General features: G+C 38.5%; 1 protein-coding gene across 3 annotated transcripts; it reads right to left on the reverse strand.

Annotated features, from left to right (window-relative positions):
* Positions 1 to 259: 259 nt before the first annotated feature.
* Positions 260 to 20,699, reverse strand: galnt7 (UDP-N-acetyl-alpha-D-galactosamine: polypeptide N-acetylgalactosaminyltransferase 7). Of its 3 annotated transcripts, XM_079848722.1 has the most exons (13): positions 20,171 to 20,596; positions 17,820 to 18,268; positions 13,583 to 13,749; positions 7,957 to 8,087; positions 7,799 to 7,878; positions 6,274 to 6,456; positions 5,933 to 6,115; positions 4,856 to 4,973; positions 3,174 to 3,296; positions 2,826 to 3,044; positions 2,632 to 2,730; positions 2,415 to 2,543; positions 260 to 1,260 (listed from the first exon to the last, which is right to left on the reverse strand). In XM_079848722.1, the coding sequence occupies exons 1-13, from the start codon at positions 20,294 to 20,296 to the stop codon at positions 1,123 to 1,125; spliced, it is 2,145 nt and encodes a 714-aa protein (XP_079704848.1). In that variant the 5' UTR covers positions 20,297 to 20,596; the 3' UTR covers positions 260 to 1,122. The 3 variants fall into 3 exon arrangements, with proteins under 3 accessions (XP_079704848.1, XP_079704846.1, XP_079704847.1); XM_079848720.1 differs by lacking the exon at positions 6,274 to 6,456 and having other exon boundaries at positions 20,171 to 20,699; XM_079848721.1 differs by lacking the exon at positions 5,933 to 6,115 and having other exon boundaries at positions 20,171 to 20,644.
* Positions 20,700 to 22,093: the final 1,394 nt, after the last annotated feature.

The following is a 22,093-nucleotide window of genomic DNA, read 5'->3' on the forward strand; positions in this document are numbered from 1 at the left end:
ATACTGGGATCACGTCCACATTAGCAGGCACTTTCCAAGAACAATGCAAACAAGCTTATAACTTCTACATTAAAGGGGGGAGGGGGTGCTTAAAATTCACAAACTCAGAAAACAATTGATCAACTAATAGCTTGAAGTTTTTATATATATATATATATATATATATATATATAAAATGGTAATTTTAAATAATTGGAAACCAAAAAATATTGCCAACTTAATTCCCGTGATCATCTAAATGGTTGAAATATCAGTGCTTATAACATGCTAAAAACAAAACTTTAATACAGCAACAGACTGGTAAAAATGTTCCATTTATTTTCTTGAGAAAACAGCCAGTATAAGTTAGATATTTACACCTTCATTCAGAAACCCACCATATCTCAAAATGTTAATTTAGAAATAATCATATTTACATTGTACAAAACAAACAAAAATGTACACATTGCAATCATTCCCGCCCTTAAAACATAACTTTGCTCCACTTGCTTGTGATTTTTGGCCATGAATAGAATAATCAATCAATGATTTTCACAAACAAGTAAACAAATGTTCCCTCAACCAACCAAACATTTATGCAGTAGACAAAAATAAATGTATCACTTTTTTTTTTTTTCATTGTTGACCCCATGTCCTCATTTCCCTTGTCTTTCCACTCCCATTCTTCACCCATAGAATGTGGCAAAAAATGTGCCATTGTGCCAAAGACGAAAAAAGTTCAAGTGGCAGGTTGACATCTCAAACATAACGAAGTTCCAGTGTTAAAAAAATATATGCATCCCCGTACTTGATGGACAAACTTTACTTTATAATGGAGCAGCAACAGAAGTGGTATTAGATAATTTATCTCAGCACACATTGTGCACATTCTACAAAAGATAAAAACATTCTGTTAGGTAGACCCCTCCAATCCACAGATTCCAAAGAAAAACCCATGCAATGGACACTGGGGATGAACCGATGTAAACATTGTCTTCAATGGAGAGAAAAAAACAAATATGATCAGAGTTCAGTTACTGTGGCGACGACTAAAACTTCATTAGTCACATGTATACAGGTAAAACATGTTTCTGTAGTCAGTGGTTTTCCTTGAAGCACATTTGAGACAGTAAAGCCAGCTCCTCAAACTGCCACAATGTTGTTCATCTCCCACTTCTGCGAGCTCTTACTGTTGTCACAGTCAGTTATATAAACCTTGTGCAATACATCAGAGCGATCCAAACATTTCCCTGTAGGTATATGTGTGAATCGATGCAGATCCTACGAGAAATCAGAAGAGTTGGAAAAGTTCACTGAAGAATTGATACAGAAAGGTACGGAATCAAGCTGGCAGACACTTTATAATAAAGTTAATAAATTAGGTATCATGAACTAAAAAAAAATTTTTTTTACAGCATTATTAATGTATTCATGTATAAAAAATTTGTAATTGTTACTGTTTGTTAACTAAGGGATATTGTTTTATGTTTTACTATGCATTAAAATGATCAAAAGGGACTTTTACGTAGTAAAAAAAAAAAAAGTATGTTTCAAATAAACGATATTCATCAGTGAATCCTGAAAAAAAACTGTTTTCAACATTAATAACAAGAAAAGCACAAAATCAGCACATGATAATGATTTCTGAAGGATCATGTGACGCTGAAGACTTAAAGGGTTAGTTCACCCAAAAATGAAAATTCTGTCAGTAATTACTCTCTGGGCCTCGAGTTAGTTTACGTAGTGTTTTTGCTGTGTTGCACGTCACCACGTAGGCTCACTATTGGTCGACGCTTGTCATGTGTGTGATGCGTGATGACGTACAACACAGACGCGCTACGCTTAAACACTACGAGGCCCAGAGAGAAGGAAATGAATAGTAGAATAAAGTCGTTATTTTTGGGGTTTTTTGCGCACAAAAAGTATTCTCGCCGCTTGATAAACTTAAGATTGCGCCACTGTAGTCACTTGGACTATATTAACGATCTCTTTAATAACTTTTAGCAAGCAAGCCAGCAAGTTTCAATCACTTAGAAGCCTATGGAGGAGTGATCCAGCTCTCAGATTTAATCAAAAATATCTTAATTTGTGTTCCGAAGATGAACAAAGGTCTTACGGGGTTGGAACAACATGAGGGTGAGTAATTACTGACAGAATTTTCATTTTTGGGTGAACTAACCCTTTAATGCTGAAAATTCCGCTTTGCCATCACAGAAATAAATGACATTTTTAAATATATTAAAATAGAAAGGATTTTTAATTGTAATAATATTTCACAATATTACCGTTTATACTGTATTTTTCATCAAATAAATGCAGCTTTGGTGAACATAAGAGGCTTGAAATGATAATTTCTACAGATAATAATACAATTTTAACATTAACCATGTTTAATACATTTTCACTGTCATCTCTTGATACCTGTTGTGACATACCTTAAAATATTTCCACTCCGTGTGCTCGTTCAAGTTGCAGTGTGTTATGATGACGGCAGATCCATCTCCTCCTTTTGTCAGGCACTGGTCGTACTGCATGAGCTGGTTTGCTTCATTAATTCTGAAGAGCTGAAGAAATGCCAAATTGAAACCAGATCAAAAACTTGTTCTAAACCCGGTCAAAGCAAAGTGCTGCTGCTAAAACATTTCCCTATACCTGATTTCCACCCATTCTGTGACAAGGCCCAATCTCAACATTGCCACCATTGGTGTGGCCCATGCTGTCAATGCAGTAGCTGGTCTCATACCCACGGATCTATCGAAAGAAAAAGCGACTGAATAATGGCAAATTCCACAACATTCACTATCACTTTAATCAACTGCATTTCTTGAATAACTACATATTTGCACCTCTCCCCATTCGACATTCTTTGGAGGAAGTGGGTAATGTAGAGGGATGTCATAGGCAATCTCCTCCATGAACCACTTGAAGCTCTTGCAGCGATGTTCCTCTCTGAACTTTTTCAAGCTGCTGATGTCCCCGTAGGCCAGCGTGAGAGTCTCAGGCCGACTGGCGTAGAAATAGTCCTTATACTCGTCCCACCACACCTCCACCACCCGCACATAGTTCTAAATGCAGCCAATAAGGAGAAGGGAGGTTACAGACTGGATTAAAGTGTATCAGTAAAGTATAGCTTTGACCCAGTTTTCTTTTCAGATTCAGAAAGGTCTGATTATAGAATAAAGAGTAAAACTGACCTTAAGTGTGGGGGATGAGCCTACATGAGCAGGAGGTGGGTTTCCTTGCCAGCCCTGCAGACGGTAGATGTGCCCCACCCGTGAACATGGCACGAACAGAAGCTGCCCACCACATTGCCATATCTACACAGGACACACACATGGCAGGGATTCAGAAAGTGTCCAAGTGCAAACAAACTGCTCAAGTTGGCTAACTATGTTGCTCGGTGCAATTAATGTAGAAGAAAAATCACCCTGAAGAAGTTTATTTTGTGATAATGACTGTATTTCTGACTGTACATTATTATTCCTTACAAACATGGGCATTAAGTATTGATTTGAGTAGAAATTGTTTTATTATTCTGCTGGTAGAGCCAGCTGAAAAGAAAAATGTTTGTGTTGCACTTGACAAAGATCATTATTCGGAAATAACTGTCTGTTTTGAATACTGATTATGATTGGTCACTTCCATGTCATTCAAAACGATAAACAAGCAAACAAAATCAAATCAATCTTACAGTCAGTCACCATTAAATCAAAATATGGAATATTTTATGGAATATCGCAGTAGTTATAATAAGTTATTTATCTGTGCACATCATTATTGTTTGTTATCTTTAATCAAAATAACTTATAACCCCTCCCTCTTATAACCCATCTCTTGTTCACTTCTGTGATGGTGTGTTTACCAGCTCGAGGGCAACCCGTCACTTGCATGAGATCACAGTAATAGCAAACCACAATGATCCAACCATCCAATCAATTCCTCAAGTCCCACCCAACATTTTGTTTCACTTACCCAAATGCATCACAATAGGGAAGAAAAGACTATCACAACTTCCGTTTCATGACGATTTTAAAGGCAGGGTAGGTTATTTGTTCCAGATTTTTTTTTTTGTTATGCTGGTTGAAAGTCTCTTTACATCCTGATAGCCATCACTAAGTTAAGTGGTGTAAATATTTAACTTTATATGTATATATCTTGTCTGTGGATGGTGTAGGACCATAAAATGTTTGTTTATTCGGTCCGAATGCAATGATAGGATGTCATATCTGCCTGTTAGCATATGTATTTGCATACCTCTGCACACCCTGCTCGTGCAGACGTCACACAACATCAGCACGTTTCATGCTACGAATTAGACAGATGCCAGTCACCGAGCACCACAACAGAAACAGCAGCCACCTTTTACAGTTCCTCCTGAACCAAAACAACAAGCTTGTGCTAAGTTCACGCCATAACTACTGTAATTTGGAAGAGATCGAAACCTGTGACGTTATAGCCCGAGTGGTTCTTGACTCGAATTTATACGTTTCAATGGCAACACTATCAATGGTGAAATGAACCTGCAGAAGTCAGGTGATATATGTCAGTGCTTTAAGTTTTTTAATGTTCGTTATTATTGTGATATTAACGCGCTTTGAGACATGTTTAACGCCGTCTCTCGTTGTGACGCTTTTGTTTGCTTCTTGCTGTAAGCGTTCATGTGTTTTGGAGGAGGTGTGGCTTTGTAGACGCTCTGAAGGAAGGGTGGGATCTCATGCTTTCAAAGCTAGCTCCCCAAAAATGACCTACCATACCTTTAAAAAAAACTTAGGAACACATAATTAACCTTTATGCAAACTTCTGTGGGGGAAAACATCTAGTACAATTTTCAATCGAAACCACTACCAATTTCTAAAAGTTATATCTAAAAGTTTACCTTGTAGGAGATCTCAAAGTTTTCTCCTCCCCAGATCTGAAGGCCTGGATCATAGAGGCCCAGCTCGAAGAAGAATTCTCTTTCTATTGCGAAGAGTCCTCCAGCCATGGCAGGAGACCTGACACACAAATTCACTCATAAGGAATGTTCACCCCTTACTTTTCACACACATATAATACGCTATTTTACAACATTAAGGCCTTATTTAGACAGGCAGTAAAAATCTGAAATCAATTTAGTTTTTTGTAGTCTGAATTAATGAAAAACAGTGACAGACACAACAAACTGCAAAATATGCACATCACAGCTGTTGACTAAAATGAATTTACTCTTTGGAAAAAAAATGATATATGTAAAAACAAAAGGAATTTAAGAGGAAAAAAAAAAGGATTTCCCCTGCAGCGTGAACAAAACCAAAGAGACACCAAACCAAGCAGTAAAAGGCTGACAACCTTTTGACAATCAGGATGTGCCATTTAAAAATAAATAAATTGTCCATGTTCTGTCTCAGCGCCTACATAATTCTGCAAAATTCTGGTGTCTCTTTTTACATTATATTAATCACAGAATCAAACATCAGAGATATTTTTTTTCAGAAGAGTGCACAGAAAATAGCATAATGTAAAGATGAAGCTCTAGTTAAAATTCAAGCAGCAACGGCATACACACTTTCCCTTGTTTGGTGACACGTATATGTACACTTGGGTTGTAGACTTATGCCAAGTCACTACCACAGAAGAGATCAGTTGATAGACAAGAGAGAATGGAGACTACATGCAAAGAGAAGCAGAAGCAAGGTCTGTGAGTAGTTAGTTTCTAAATTCTAGTAGTTGAGCGACTCAACCAGAACAGCCATACTGGAGTCATAATATATGAAGTATTTTATTAAAATCACTTCATTGTTTTATGACCACTTCATAGCAGTTAGTATGCAGCATGAGCATCAAAAGAGCGGAACTGTTAAAAAAGCAGAGACAAGCAGACCACCACCAATCTTTACAAGAGAGAGACAAAGTCTTTCCACTTATGCGTGTTGTGGTCAGCCCTAATCCGCTCAAGATTATGGCTCTAAATTACCGATAAGGCTCAGTTCTAGTTAGTCTCTTCTGCTTCTCCTTGCCACCCAGTGGCACGCGTTTCCAAAGCATGCTCCAGTCCCATGCTCCTCTGGCAAAGCCATCCTCGTCCCCGCCCCCCTGGGGCTCGATGGTATAAGTCTTGCCGCTAATAGAATCTATGAGAGGCACTGTGCACACCGTTCTAAACATGGCCACAGAGGATGGAGGAGAGACAAGGGGGACGTCCATGCAAGCAAACATGGACACATATACACACACACAAAAGGGTGGGGGAGACAAAACAAGAGAGAGAGACAGAATGGATTTAATGATCATGCTTATAGGAGGGTGGAAGTTTACCGATAAGGCTCTGTCTTATGCTTTCTCTTAGCCTTCTCCCTGCTGCTAAGAGGGACCCTTTTCCACAGGAGGCTCCAGTCCCAGGCGCCTCGCGCCAGGCCGTCCTCGTCCCCGCCCTGCTGTGGCTCTATGGTATAATCATTGCCGTCTATGTAATCTATCAACGGTACTGTGCAGACCGTTCTGCAACATTAACACAACACAGTATTAACAATACATTTAGGTAAAGATAAAAAAAAAAATACCACACCTGTGTAGTGTACTAGAATAATAATAATAATAATAATAATAAATATATATTTTTTATATATAAATATTTGAATAACTTGTCCACAAAATCAAAAGTCATGTGGTCGAACCAATATGAAAACAATCTCTCTAAAAATAATTTTATATTTTTATGACAAGGGAAGATTAGTTCAGACTGGGTGTTTAAAAAAAAAGTTAATGATATTTATTAATTCATGATATTTATACAAAAAAAAATGTGTTTGCCTAAAAATATCTTTTAAAATCTATTTTCAAAACAATGGGGCTGGAACGATGTGTTGACGTTATGGATTATGTCGATTACGTACTGTTTATGTTCATTCCTATTCCGCTGTCATTTTTCACACAAAACTAAACTCTAGAGCAGATACTAATGGCTATTAAGGCAGCACCGCTTAGTTGTGTTCATACAGAGTTTTGTTTTTCACGAGCGTGACAACCCTATTCCATAAACGAACTTGACACCTGCACATTTTCAGGACTCACAACCGCATTCTCGACAAAGGCACGCTGAATGAACGGAACCGCACTGGACAACTAGTTGTCTGCCATGTCATATAATGTGAGAGCCACAGTGAACTGTATATCATCAAGGGTTTAGTTCACTTAAGGAGACGGAGGCGCGCTGCTCAAACATACTCTCTGAACTGGTTACTAGTTACTAAGCATTTTAAGTCCTTGTTGGTTATTTAAAATATCAGATAGATGAACTCACGCCTTGATTGGACCCCTTTTATTTAACAACACGCTGTCAATTGTGATAAAACTTCCCAATGTTATGGATATCGCCATTTTTGCTACTGTCGCTGAATGTGGTTGAGAGTCCTGAAAATGTGTATTAAGCGGCGCTGCCATACTAGCCATTAGTATCCATTTTTGTTTAGTATGAAACGTGACAGTGGATTAAGGAATGAGCATAAACAGAGCATAATCTACATAATAGATTACATTGACACACCGTTCCAGCTCTAATTAAGATGTGTGCACTCACATGTTTTTGAGGTGCAAGGTAAATCCTACATTTTACTTTTATGTTATACCACATGACCTTTTAAAATTCATTAAATTTTAACTTTTCTTTTAAAACAAGTTTTTTGTGTTTTTTTAAATATGAAACCAACATGAATAGGAAGAGAACATTTCTAGAAAACCAACACATGCATATTAAACAATTTTTAAATATTTAAAAGATAAAACTATCTTCAAAGTCTCTTTTTTTAGTGAGCACAAAATCAGCCTAGCGCTTAAGTCATACCTGTCTTTTGAAATGGGGGCCACCAGTGGGGCATACCAGTTTATCCCAACTTCACAATGAGCATCCAGGTAGATCAGCACCTGAGGACAGAACCACAGCGTGAGACAGATACATTTATGTAGTACCATTAAACAGCATGTTAATAATGGGGCCCATACCTGTCCCAGAGTGGCTTTGCGGGCTCCTATGCTCCTGGCCTGGATCAGACCCTCTCTCTTCTCATTGCGAAACAGTTTGACCAACCCATTCCATTGTTTTATATACTCCTCCAGCCTCTCTTTAAGATGAACTAAACAGAGAACACATACAAACACTTTCAGGCTTCATCTACACTGACAGACACAAAAATGTAACTTATTTATGTTGTCCAAATTACCTCATGAGCTCCATGGGGACATAACATGAGCAAATAGCAAACTTTTCTGCTTTCTGCCTGCACTTGTTAATTATACCTTGCTATTCAGTTGTAAAAGAAGGTTATTGGCATATTGTTCAAACCTACATCATTACTACAGCAGCCAGTGTAGATATAGCAGACATCGATTATGTCTGAGCAAGCGGATACGATTTGACCACTTGCAAAATAACAGTGCAGACAGTCAGCCCTAAAGATTGCATTTGAAAAACAAATCGAAACTGTGTGCAGCATGAACAAAGTTTTACTGACCTTTACTAGAAAGCGCATAAAACATTCTGAGCCTATACGCTCTTTATCGATTCTTATCGGCTAATTCTGCAGCACTGCATTCATTCATAGTTCCCCTGTGAGCGATCTCTTAAAGAGTAATGATCTACATTCAGTAACAGTCTGCTTGCCCCATATTAATGAACAAGCGCTAAGCATTAGTCTTCAGGCAGACCGCCTACAGGTTGTGGCAAAGATATGTCTCTTTCACTTATGAGTAGAGAATAGACTCTCAGGAGAGAGCAAAAAACTAAAGCCATTCATCACTTCCTTAAACCTGAAAAACCAGTAACAGCTGAAAGACAGTCACAGCCCAAAACAGCCGGAACATGCAAATCCCAGAGCATTTAGAAGACAAGCAAGCAAAAAAAAAAAAAAAAAAAACCTGGTGCACTACAGGTTCTATATTTAAATCAAGTGATATTAAACCGATTTACTAAATGCATGTTATTGATCTTACTGTGAACAATTCATCCGCATACGTATATGAAGTTAAGTCTTCACATCACTGCAGCCGCTGTTAGAGGCTCTGGTTGCAATAGAAACAGTCAGTGTCCTGAGACACTGCTTAGGTAGCTTAGGTTTGCTCATATTCACCCATAAAAAACAACATTTATGGGACAGTTCATCCCAGATTTTGTTGCTGATTTGGAATGTTATTTAAATGTGAGTGTAGCAAGCAGTTTTTGAGATTTCAGGATTCCCTATTCAAGTAGATATGACTTAGTCTTGGATGCCCAAAATAGTTGCCGAAAGCCGTTGCAAATATTGCTGCCAAAGTACCAAGTGAATGGGTTTCCTTGAAAGGAACTTTGGCCAGACTCTTACCACCTTACTCTTACTCTTGCCAGCAGCCATATCACCCTGTAGCCCAAGACTGGTTGCCCACTGAAGCTAAGCAGGGCTGAGCCTGGTTAGTACCTGGATGGGAGACCTCCTGAGAAAAACCAGGTTGCTGCTGGAAGAGGTGTTAGTGAGGCCAGTAGGGGGTGCTCACCCTGTGGTCTGTGTGGGTCCTAATGCTCCAGTGTAGTGACGGGGGCACTATACTGCCAAAAGAGCACCGTCCTTCGGATGAGACGTTAAACCGAGGTGCTGACTCTCTGTGGTCATTAAAAATCCCAGGATGTCCTTCGAAAAAGAGTAGGGGTGTAACCCCGGCATCCTGGCCAAATTTGCCAATTGGACCCTGTCCATCATGGCCTCCTAATCATCCTCATATACTGATTGGCTTCATCACTGTCTCCTCTCCACTAATAAGCTGGTGTGTGGTGGGCGTTCTGGCGCCATATGGCTGCCGTCGCATCATCCAAGTGGATGCTGCACATTGGTGGTGGTTGAGGAGATTCCCCCCTTCCATATGTGAAGCGCTTTGAGGACCCAGAAAAAGCGCTATATAAATGTAACAAATTATTATTATTATCAACTGCAAACTTATATTCAGGCAATCTACCTCCATCCAATCAACAACCAACTGATAAAAACGTCCCTGGCCTGCCCTACTTTTCTTTCTTTTTTGATAATCCATTTCACTCAGCACAATATGGAACAAACAAATCTGTCGCTACTTCAGTTTTCTCGCGACTAAAGGCGGGCATACACTGTGCGATGTCTGTGCGGTTTCAGCAAGGCTACCTACTCACACTGAACAAGTAGATCGCATGCAATGTAAAGCCAAAGCTCAGGATTTATGTGCTCACACTATACGGTCCGAACGTCGAGATGCAGCTTGACTGCTCACACTGATTTGATTTAGATGAAGATGATTTAGCATTTCCAATTTATGTATTACATTATTATTAGTATTATTGTATTATTATTATTATTATTATTATTAGGGAAGGCCTAGGCTACTTTTATTATCAAATTGATAGGCTATTATAATTAATTTGCCACGCAATAATTTCATAGCGCATCATTACATAACCAACACACTGTGAGGATAATAAAAGATTACATAGAACCTTACTCCTAATTGAAAATTGTCTAAAACATTTAGGTCGATTACAATGAATTATAAGCATGTAATTAAAATTATTAACAGTCTATAATATGTCCGAACGCTGCAATAATTAGTCCTCAATGAAAATTAAAAACAGCTTTATTTCAAAAACATTGTTTAACAAATTAATAAAAGAGGCACGGTGTAGCAGCATCACAGGTGGCTTGGAAGACGTGGGTAATATATGGTTAATCCATTTTACAACACGAACTGGAGGTAAGCAACAGTAATATGTAGCTAGTCTGAGCTACAGAACTTAAAGATCTCCCTCTTTTCATTTTCTTTCTTGCTGCAGATGAAATGGTTAAACTTGTTTTCGCGCAGGCACAGTGAGGGAAAAAACACTGAGTTTAGGGCAATCGGTTCGTAGCTTTGCTTCAACTGTGCGATATAGTCACGAGTCTGACATGCCAGAAATTCATCCGACCATCCGATTGCAGGTCTGGAGAGGTTAATCGCCTCTCGTTTCTCCCTGTACACTGCACGACAAACGACAAAGCTGAAAATCGTCCCGTCCCGAAAAAGAGTCGCACGAGTCAGAATTCGGCTCAAAATCAGACGAAAAATCGCAAAGTGTATGCCCGCCTTAAAGCAGAGTGCACACGGTGCGATTTTTGCTGTCGTACGAGCTCGAAGGCAATTTTTTTTCTTTCGGGAGAAATTGCATGGAAATCGCTGATGCTCGTATGATCGTGGCTCGCGTTGTATGAGAGGAATAACGAGCCGAGCCAAGTACGTTACGAGCACCTCCCGATAATTTTCAAAATATGTTAAAAAAAAATTCAGGGAGTCGACCTGATTTTGACCAGTGTCCCCAGTCTGTCCCCTATTGCCCACAACACAACCACTTCACACAGGCTAGATCTATGAATATTACTACAGCCCAGGCTGCAACCTACAGCGTGCGCATACACTGACACACACACAAATACAATTTCTGGTTGTTTTTGTTGAAAGGAATGGCTTTGTTGTTCTCTGCTTTTCACCAAATCATTTGCACACTAGTCTTTATATTTTCTTTCTTTTTCTATCCAATGATATAGCAGCTACATTGAAAGGTCTCTGTATTTAGCGCGAAAGCTCATGTGATTGTCGCCAGATCGCCATGCAGTGAGTCATGCCGTGTACCAGCTACTTTGAGGCGAATATCAGGTTAACTGACTCGTAACGTGTGCAATGTCCTCCCGAGTGTCCGAACTCGCACAGTGTACGCCCGCCTTAGAGCCAGGGACAGCCGATGGTCGGCCATCGGGCAACGTGCGCAAAAAAGTCAGCAAGCGCTGCTTTGTTTATGGTTTGTATACGTGCAGTCTTAGTTTCACTTTCTCTTTTTGAATGACGAACATATCTGCTTAGACAGTTAGGCACATCTCCTTTACAAGCAGAATGCAGATGCTACTTGACAGTCGCCTGTAGTCCTTTCTGTGTGTTCAAGCACAGATATTTTTCCCCAACGCAGGCGACGCAAGCCGACAACACAGTCGGCTTTAATCAATGCTAGTTCTTTGAGGTCAGTTTGGTGTGTCCTTACCTTTAGTCAATGGGAAGCAGCATCAGATGATATTATATTTTTCTAATTTCTAATCTAATTTACAGATTAATGAGCACTAAATACACTAAAACTAGAAAAAGTAGACTAAAGTAAAGAAAACAGTAATGAACACTTCACTTAAATGAATTGGTGAATCTTTTTTTCAGTTTCTTCTAAATTACCAAATGGGATGCAATAACCAATAAAATAAAACGATTCAGACTTATTGGTATTTGAGGAGGACAGGAAAGTGTGTTTGATTATTGCCTGTTTGCTTGGCTGTTGCAACAATGAAATGTGCAAGGGACTAGGGCTGTCGCGATAACCGCAATATCGCAGTACCGCGCTACTGACAAGCCAACCGCAAAGGAATTCAAGTAACCGCAGCAACCGCGATATTCACGTGTTTTCTTTTTTCATAAGGCTATACCATTCTTGTTTTGAACTTCGTGCATGTGTATTGAATGTTAAATAAGTTAATAATGATAATAAGACGTGGTGATCATGGTTTTATCATGGTGATTTGTACAGAGGCTTCATGGATTTGCACTTAAGCCTAAACAGACAGTGAATGAGAGAGATCGACTGAGCGCGTGCGATTACCTGCGTCTGTCTTTGAGGTCAAAGTCATATCCGTGAAAGGCCGTGTCCAAGGAAAGTTAAATATTTGTCCTGTCATCCTTTTAACGTTTAAAATAAAGGGTATTTACCATGAATGGCATCAGCGACAGCGCTGGTCAGCATCCACAGCGCGAGGAACTCGCGGTCGCGGGAAACAAAACTCAGTGAGTCACGCATTGAATCAATGCCATTTGTCTCTATTAAGTGAAGCTTCAGCGCTATGCAACGCATTGCTGGTCAGCTGAGCCTTGAAAAGTGGAGCTCAAAGTTAAAAATTAACCTTGTTTCATTACTATCTTTTAATGAATCGTTTTTGAACGTGTTGTTGAATGAATGGTTTATGACTCACTCAAAGACAGTCCGTTGCCGTAACAACTGCGCGCTGAGTGACAGGCTTTAAATGCGCAGAGACGCTGTTTAGTTTCGGTTTATTGGTTACTGAAAATGTACTCGTTTTTGTGCATGCTGACCACATCGTAACACTTATTTATATAGCAACAAATAAATCAAAATAAATCAAAATAAATTAATAAATGCGGTAAAACCGCATATCGCGCTATTGAGCCACTCATAATTACCGCAAGGGAAAATCCTTCACCGCGACAGCCCTACAAGGGACATAAAAACCAGTGACACTACTTCCAGTTACTAAATCTACATTGATTTGAAAACAGCCGAGAGCTACTGTCACAATACTGTGAAATGTCATTAAGATATAGATATAGTTCCTTTGTGATTGTTAATTTAAAAACTACCAGCATCAGTGCACATTTTCTTTGCCATGTTTATGGTGTAAATATGACTTTAGTTGTCAGACTTTAGTTGTGCTGAGTTTAAAAAAAAATGTGCAAACCACAGACATGTGCTATTTAGAGTGCTATTCATATTTGCTATTTAGAGTATTTGATGAAGAAATGAAAACAATGCTCTCAATGCTCACACTACCTTTGTTGCTGAAGTCATCAATCATGACTATCTCAGCCAGGTATCTTCTTGGGGTTCTTTTGATGACACTGTGCACCGTCCTCATCAGGGTGGACCAGCCCTCATTATGGAAGACAATGATCACGCTGGAGGTGAGGAGGTTGTCATCATAGTGCCAGTATTTACACCTGCAGACAATATAAACAGCTATAAAACACTCTGTACTGGAAGTGAACGTTGATGTTAAAAGTGCGTGTCTGGTCTGTATTACTGTTCATGGGTTTGCACATGAATACACAGCTTATCATGTGTTAGTGGTAGATTATTACACAGTGGCATGCACCTCTATCCAGTGAAAGAAATTTGTGAGACAGGAAACAGCAACTTTGCTCACGGTTTCCTCCGCACAGGGGGAAAGCAATGCCCAGTTACACTTCCTCATTCTCTTTCTAAGCTCGAAATTAAAGTTTCTTTATCCAGTCTCATTCACTTGCAGTAAATAATACAGTTGTGTGTGGGACTGGGGGAGAAATGCTGTTGAATGAATTGCAAAAACTTCATGCTATTTTGAGCTTCAGGTTTGAGCTTCCAGACACCTCTAATATATTTGAAATATAGAGGTGGTGGGGAAAAGGCACCTATTTGAGCTATGAAACTGAAAGATATGCATGCACAAACAATTTGGCTTTGTTTGTAGGTTCCAGATGGGTTATTTGCACTAGGGCTTAATATATGTACAAGTTCTTACATAGTGCAAACAGAAGTTTTAAAGTAAAAGTTTGATCAGGTTAGAAAATAGAAAATCTATTGATGAGGAAACTCTTGATGCCTTAAGTAAATAGGACATAGATTTGCCTATGCATGCGATTAAAACACACACAATTTCCCTCCCAAAACCATAAAAAAAAAATATTGTTTCCTGCCTGCAACACAACACACTGCCAGAGCAATACTTTCTTTCTTAAAGTGGTTTAACCTCTTTTAGCATCAGACTTAGGTTTCAATGTTCTTAAGTGTGCAGAGGCCTAACTTGTGTGTTACATAACACAGTAAAGCCACTCAACTGAAAGAACAACTCACTCCCATGGCATTCAATCTCGCTGGAGATCAAGGTGTGTTGCACTACTTGTAAACAGGTTGTCACCATCCGAGTGCTAATACTAACTGTTCTTCTAAACTACATGGATTCTATTTAGTTAAATGTTTTAGCTAATTTTAGCACTGAATCTCTGAGGTAATGGAGCTGTTCGGTTGTGACGTCCATTTGTAGGCCAACTCAGAGGGCCAATTCATCATGAGGTCCCTTGAGAATTTCCACTGCATCACTGCCGTGCTGAAAGGTATTGGGGTGTGGATAAAGGTTTTTATCCTCGGTAGCAAAAGCTGTATGTCAGGGTGTGGGGTAGGGTTAGGGGTTAGTTTCTGTTAAAGCAATTCACCTTACGGCACGCCCATTATATCGACCTGCAGCTATCTCTGTCTCTAAAATAGGGTCTTGCAAAGATCACTTGAAGAGACTTTCATGTTTTGTTCTACAATATAGGCTAAATTACACACAGTTATACATCAAATGTGAGTTTTAAAAATAGTAGCCAAAAAAAAAATTCTAGAAGAACTACGATGATTGTCAGAATCATGAAGCACGTCAACCCGGATCCTTGTGGTGGTTGTAGTCTTCAAAACAAATTCAAAACAAGGTATCTTCAAAACAAGTTAATGTAAACCACTCACCTTATTTTACTCATAAATTAAAAAGCATTTTCCATTGACGGCCATTCAAATGCAATTCTGACGAAATACATTTTTTTTGCAATATATATATAGTTATATAGTATAGGTTAGAAAATTTGGGCGAAAAAACAGGAAATAGATGGATGATTATGTGTCCTTGTCTGCTTCCTTTTATGTCACAGTTCAGGATAATTGCTAATAACTGGGACTTTATGCATTCTTGGCCAATAAGCATTGTATTTTTCAAAAGGGAAGTTATTGGCTCAAAAAACCTGTATGTGCCAACAAACAAATATTTAAATTACAAAATTGATAAAGCTATTCTTACTTGACTTGACTAACATGCTGCAGTGTGTTTGACTTATGAGGAAGGCATGACTAAATTATGAAATGAAGCAAAACATCACTAAGAAACAAAGTGTGTAAACACTGACATCTTCAGACAAAAGTTGGCATCACCGAATACACTCACCAACAATTTAGTTTGCCAAAAGAAATACAACCAATACAAATGCCATAACGTAATCATGCTACAATCTATATGATCATAATTACGTCTGTAAAAGGTTAAAAATATATCTGAGCTCTGCTGCACCCTGAGAAGTCACACACCTGCGGGCTCACAACTGATCAGTTCAAAAGGGCCATATATATTATATAGCCTACTAACCAATAATAACACCAAAGATCAGCGGTGTTCTTTTTCCCAGGAACATTTAGTGCCATACTCCAAGTTCATAAGCTATTGAAAACCTTTGCACCCTGCCTGCCTGTACCAAAGAACAGTGGTGTCTATTGTTTCAGCCCTAACTTGGATCCAGACACAATCCAGATTTCTCTACTAGAAAAGAATTTGTTTTTCCTGAAGGAAGCGAGTTTGAGAGAACATGCGTATTTGTGTATTAAAAGCATCCTGGCATCAAGTCAAAACATGTAGCAATGACATTACAACACAGCTGAATGAATGAGCATGACTGAATTTGGTTATATTTAGGATCATGCACCTCAAGGGCACAACATTGTACCTTTAAGGTCATGTGTTCAATTTCCAGAGAACAAGCAAACTGACAAAGTGTATACCTTGAGTTCATTTTTTTCTTTTTTGTTAAAAACATCTTCAATATTTATAAATATAATTTTTAGATAATAAGCAGGTCAAGTTAAATAAAATTTTCATTAAAGGGATAGTTCACCCCCCAAAAAATTTTCTGTCATTTACTCACCCTCATGCCATTCCAAACAATGCTGGTAACAAAACAGTTTAGTCTTCCATTGTACAATTAAACACAGAAACATTTCTCAAAATATCTTCTTTTAAGGTCATGCAGAAGAAAGTCATATAGTTTTGTAAGTAAATAAGTCAGTAAATGATGACAGCATTTTCTTTTTTGGGTGAACTATCCCTTTAAAAGCCACCATTCAGGCTATCTGCAAAAGAAACAAGCGCAGATGGTGAAAACACTGCATGCTTTTTATACCATCAACTATTGCCCATTGACAATGTATACCAAGTGTGAAATGTAACCATATAATATTATTGTCGAAAAAGAAAATGAGTTTGTGTTCAAACTGGACAGTGGTCAAATATGAAGTTGAAGCTGTTGTTAAAGCCTCAGGTAGGACATTTCTGAAGCTGTATGAACTCATAAAGCAGTCTCAGGCAGATAATCCAGCTTTCCAGCTTTGAGGGGAGTTAATGAGAGAGACTGCGGCTTACCATTCAGCTGTGACGTGGCTAAACAACATTTTGGTGGCTGAATTATGGCCATAATGCCGATCCTATTTAATGTCTGGAACATTAGTAATAGAGTGAAGCACATTATCTACCCGGTGCTAACCATCCTTTCAGTGAAAAGGGTATAGGATACATTCCTTAATGTACTGCAACACAGTACAGTGTTAATATCTGAAGGAACTTTTAGATATTTGCATAGGCTACATGGTGTTTACAATACATGGTACACCAAGGTACTTCTATGTTCAATGGTCTTACCTGACAAAAATGATGTGAAATTTATGTGAGAAATGAAGGATTACCATAGTTTTGTGTGTGTGTGTGTGTGTGTGTGTGTGTGTGTGTGTGTGTGTGTGTGTGTGTGTGTGTGTGTGTATAGAATAAAGGAGAAATGGAAAATGACGTGGCTCAAAAGGACGTTTTTCTTCCTTTATTACGCCACTGAAATAACTTGTTTGAAAAGGTGTGTCCTTATCGTTTTCATCTTTCTGGGTGTGATCACAAAAATAACTCAGAAAGTCAATATGTCAAACCCGACTGTCTAGAGTGTGTGGTCTGAGCATCTAAAAAATAAATTTAAATTAGTTTATAAATAGATAGCCTACTGTAGTCAAATACATGCTGAAACAAAAGAGGACCAAATGGTTAATGTCTAATGAAGCAAAACACCAAAACAAAACATTGCCAAAAAAACAGAAAAAAAACAGAGGTTGCTACCACACCCACAACTCTCCCCTTCACACACACCCAAATAAATTCTGAAATCAGAGTGACGTGCGTCGTCATACTCACTCTTCATGCCGCAAGTCGCCGACAGTTCGATCCAAGGAGATCATGTCGCTGGCTACCATATTAAATCCGAATTCCTTGATGCTGGCCTGAACCGCATCTTTGTACTCAGGTCCCAACACAAACGGTTTGCTCCCCTCTCCTGGTCCGCCCAGGGACCCCTGAGGCTCAGGTTCTTTAGGCTCAAAGTTGCCCAGAATCCCTTTCTTCAACACAGGTTCACTAAAAACATTGGTGTGGGGCTTGAAGGTGACGTATTGCTTTTGAATGACATTCTGCTGGTTCTGGGCTCTTAATTCAGGGTTTGGCTTGTCACCATTTTTCTGGCGGATAGACTCCAGATCGACCTCAACTCCTTCAACGTGGGGCCAAGGAACAACTGGCTTGAACTGGTCAGCCATGTCATTATTGGGAGGGATGGGCTGCAGAGGTTTATCTGCATCTCTTCCTACCTATGAAATGAGACAAATTTGTTGTTAGATGTTAACCCTATAAAGCCATATATACTACATGCTTTCTGCCCTCTGGCTGATAGTTCATACTTTTTTAGCAAGTAAGTACAATTCCATTGAAATGCTCCACCTCAGGTTGTGGTACACACGATTTTACACTTTTTGTTGTGAATTCTTTAATGATTTTAATAAAGTAAACGTAACAAATAGCATTTATGTTGTTAAAGGGTTAGTTCACCCAAAAATGAAAATTATCACATAATTTACTCACCCTCAAGCCATCTAAGGTGTAGGCCTATATGATTTTCTTCTTTCAGCCTAACACAACTGGAGATATATTAAAAAATATCCAAGCTTTATAATGTGAGAATGTTAGTGGTATAATTTAAGCCAAAAAAAGCGCGTCCATCCATCATAAAATAGTCCATACGTCTCCAGGGGGTTTATAAAGGCCTTCTGAAGCGAAGTGATGAGTTTTTGTAATTGTGATGCATTTTTCGACTGTATAAAAGTAATAAATATGAATATTTATGACAAAAACACATCGCTTCACTTCAAAAGGCCTTTATTAACGTCCTGGATTATTTTTGTGATGGATGGATGCACTTTTTTGGGCTTAAAAAAAAATTTGGTACCATTTACTCCCATTATAAAGAGCCAGGATATGTTTAATACAACTCCGATTGTGTCCGGCTGAAAGAAGAAAATCATACGGCTAGGATGGTTGAGGGTGAATAAATTATGGGATAATTTTCATTTTTGGGTGAACTAACCATTCATAATATTTCAAGATGGACATTTACTGTAGTTTGCTAATTGCTATACTGTCATAAAATCTCACTGATTTACAAGCTATCAGAATTTCATATACTTTTTGACCATCTAATAAATAGAAACTTAACCAAATTGCCTATTTTTGCTCAGTTTGAGCCTCTGAATAACATTAAGGTGTTTTCCACCCTCTTCGAGCTCAATTTTTTTGCTAATTTAATCATACTACATGGGTCACTACAAGTATTGCCCAAAGTATTATTTCAAATGGCAGGTTTACAGATAAGCACTTTCAAGTAAACATTTAGCCTACATAAGCACCCATTATGCAAAAGACAACCTGAGGTGAAATGAGTAAACAAAGAAGACACTCTGTACAAATAATGTATGCTCCGTACAAAAGCAGTGCAAATAAATCCGCGAGAATTTAATACCATAGAGAGAAGCCAAACTACACCAGACTGGAGTTGACAGAAAGGTGTCAATGTGCCACGTGTCACTTGCATTTCTGTGCAATCTCGTCTGAAAGCAAAGAATGTGTGTCCATGTACACTTATTCATCTCGAGCTGATCATTTAATTCAGTCTGCAAGCATATCGACCACCTATTCGATCTCGAAGACACCATTAGTCCATAATTAGTAACGTTATACAGCAAACCATCTAGAGACTGATCACCTAAAAAATATATTTTTACATTAAATGTTTAGATTAAATAACTGCTATTTTAAATTAATTACTGCTATGCGTGTCTCAAATTTAAGCAACCAGTAACAACAGAAACGACCTTCCGGGTTTTCGCTGAATTTGCTGCTACTTATGAGGATGTAGACACTGACAGCGACATTTAGCTCTCTATGCTAGTAGCTGACATCCATATCTGCGTTTTGAGTTTAATTTAAATGGAAATACATATTTAAATACTTCTCAAGATTAATAAAAACGTCCTGTGTCTGATTCAATTCATCGGTCAGTTCTCACTGCTCATCTCCATGACAACCGCAGCAGTTAGCATGCTAATCATCATGCTAGCCGATCCGCCTGAATACTAAAACATGGTGAAATTAACAGCAAACACAGCGAAAACACTCTCGTCTCCAGATAACTAACGGCCATTAAAGTGATACTTTACCACTACGCCAGCGAACGGGTTATCGTCGCCTGCCTTTGGTGTCAGGGAAGACCAAAGCAAAACCAGTCCCAAAAATGTGCCGATGACCAGTACACTTCGAAGGATGAATCCAACCTTTAACCTCATTTTGGAAAAAAAATCAGTTGAAAAATAATAATAAGAAAGAAAGAAAAAGGGTATCTAGCACAAATAAATAAACACTCCGCAGCCTGTATGGACACATCGAATCCCTCCCTCCCTCTCACTCTCTTTTTCTCTATCTCACTCTCTCCCCCCCTTCTGTCTGCTCCCTTATTCAATAAAACTCCCACTATCCTCTATGTTGCAGTCACGAAAAAAAAAATCATACAATAAGCAAACAGTTGCGTGTGTGCATGCCAGCGCGCGCCACACAGCCATGAGGTCTAAACACACGGATGTGTGAATGAACACACACGGACGTGCGCGGAATGATTGATAGAAAATAAAAGGCCCGTAGAGATGTGCGGGGCGGAGACTTCCACAAGTGTTGCAGTATAGGCGTTTATACGCACAACTATTGTCAAACCCTTCACGCTTTGTGCCACGCACACATAACTCTTCTTAATGAAGAGTTTTTGAAGAGACCGAGATGATGAACAAGGGTCAGAGATCAGTATTCTGGATGTCGGAATGAAATCAAAATGGACAATTCTCATTTGTACGGGATTTTGGAGTAGGGGAGACCGGGGATGAAAGTAACACATTTTGTTTGAGCATAACTCAGTGGTTGTTTGTGCTATATCTCTCTCTCAAAATGTGATACACGGAAGCCACATTTGTCAGCTACAAATATAACTCACAGCATGGGCATGTACAACCCTATCACAAATTATGTGAGTTAATGTCAAACACAAAGAGTTCCGTTGTTACAAGATAACCCACTACTGGAGTTGTAACACAGGCTGGGGATAGCAACGAGAGGTGATTTGCTGAAATAAGATCCACACAAAAATGTATGTACATTTGTATAACCAATTTGGAATAAAGTGAGCAATTTAAAGCAACAAAAAACATTGTATTGTATTTCTTTAAAGACTTTAAATCTAGCACAAAAACGATTGCTGTGTGTGTTTGAGTGTAGGCCTACTGTATTCCTGTCACATAACAGTTCAGTCATATATGTTGCCATCCACATAATTTATGTGAATTTTTGGACATAAAAAATCACAAAAAGCGCTGTATGGACATACAGAGATGTGCATACATTCTAAAAATGTGCACAAAAAACGTATGTGCTCAATTGAGGCAGACAATGTTTTTATCTGATAAGACTTGAATAAACTATAATGGAAACATGTTTACTATAAATTCCTCAATGTACCAAAAAAAAAAAAAAACACATGATTTTGTCTTAACAGGGGATGTGATTGATAACTGGAATTATCATAAGGGGTTGGTTGTAACATTTTTCAATGAACTGTTACAACTATCCCCACCCCTAACAGTCATAACTTAGCTTACTGTTTTTAGCATGTGGGTTTGAAGTTAGCATGAATGCAAAGCATCAAATTAAACTAGAGAAATAGTTACTTTAGATAATGCAAGTCAAATAAATCAATGATTGCTAGGCAAAAAAAATATAATTCATAATTTGATTATTCTTAATAATATTTTTGTTCATAAAATGTATAATGTTGCTCACATTCACATGCCACTTCTCATGTGAGCTCAAAGTTATGCAAGTGTATGATATTGATGACATCAGCACAGCTCTTTTCTGACTTATCAAACGGACAGTGTTACAACACTCCCCTATTTATTACCTACCCCCCTCTTGTCAATTATTTATTATGTTGATTTTTTTTTTGTGTGTCAATACTCCAGTTAGCATTTACAACACTGTGTGTATGCTGCGTAAAAATGTAAAAGTCAAATATAGGTGAATATGTAAATTCACTCTCT

Source organism: Squalius cephalus (assembly GCF_949319135.1).
Source record: "Squalius cephalus genome assembly, chromosome: 2".
Classification (NCBI taxonomy): domain Eukaryota; kingdom Metazoa; phylum Chordata; class Actinopteri; order Cypriniformes; family Leuciscidae; genus Squalius; species Squalius cephalus.

Bases quoted from the DNA above. Each gene is read 5' to 3' on its own strand.
- galnt7 (XM_079848722.1), bottom strand. From the start codon at position 20,296: ATGAGGTTAAAGGTTGGATTCATCCTTCGAAGTGTACTGGTCATCGGC. The intron at 8,088-13,582 runs GTAGTGTGAGCA...TTCTCTGTTTAG, and splicing joins TGATGACTTCAGCAACAAAG to TTCATCTTAAAGAGAGGCTG. The intron at 4,974-5,932 runs GTAATTTAGAGC...TTTGTGTGTCAG, and splicing joins ACTAGAACTGAGCCTTATCG to GTCTCCTGCCATGGCTGGAG.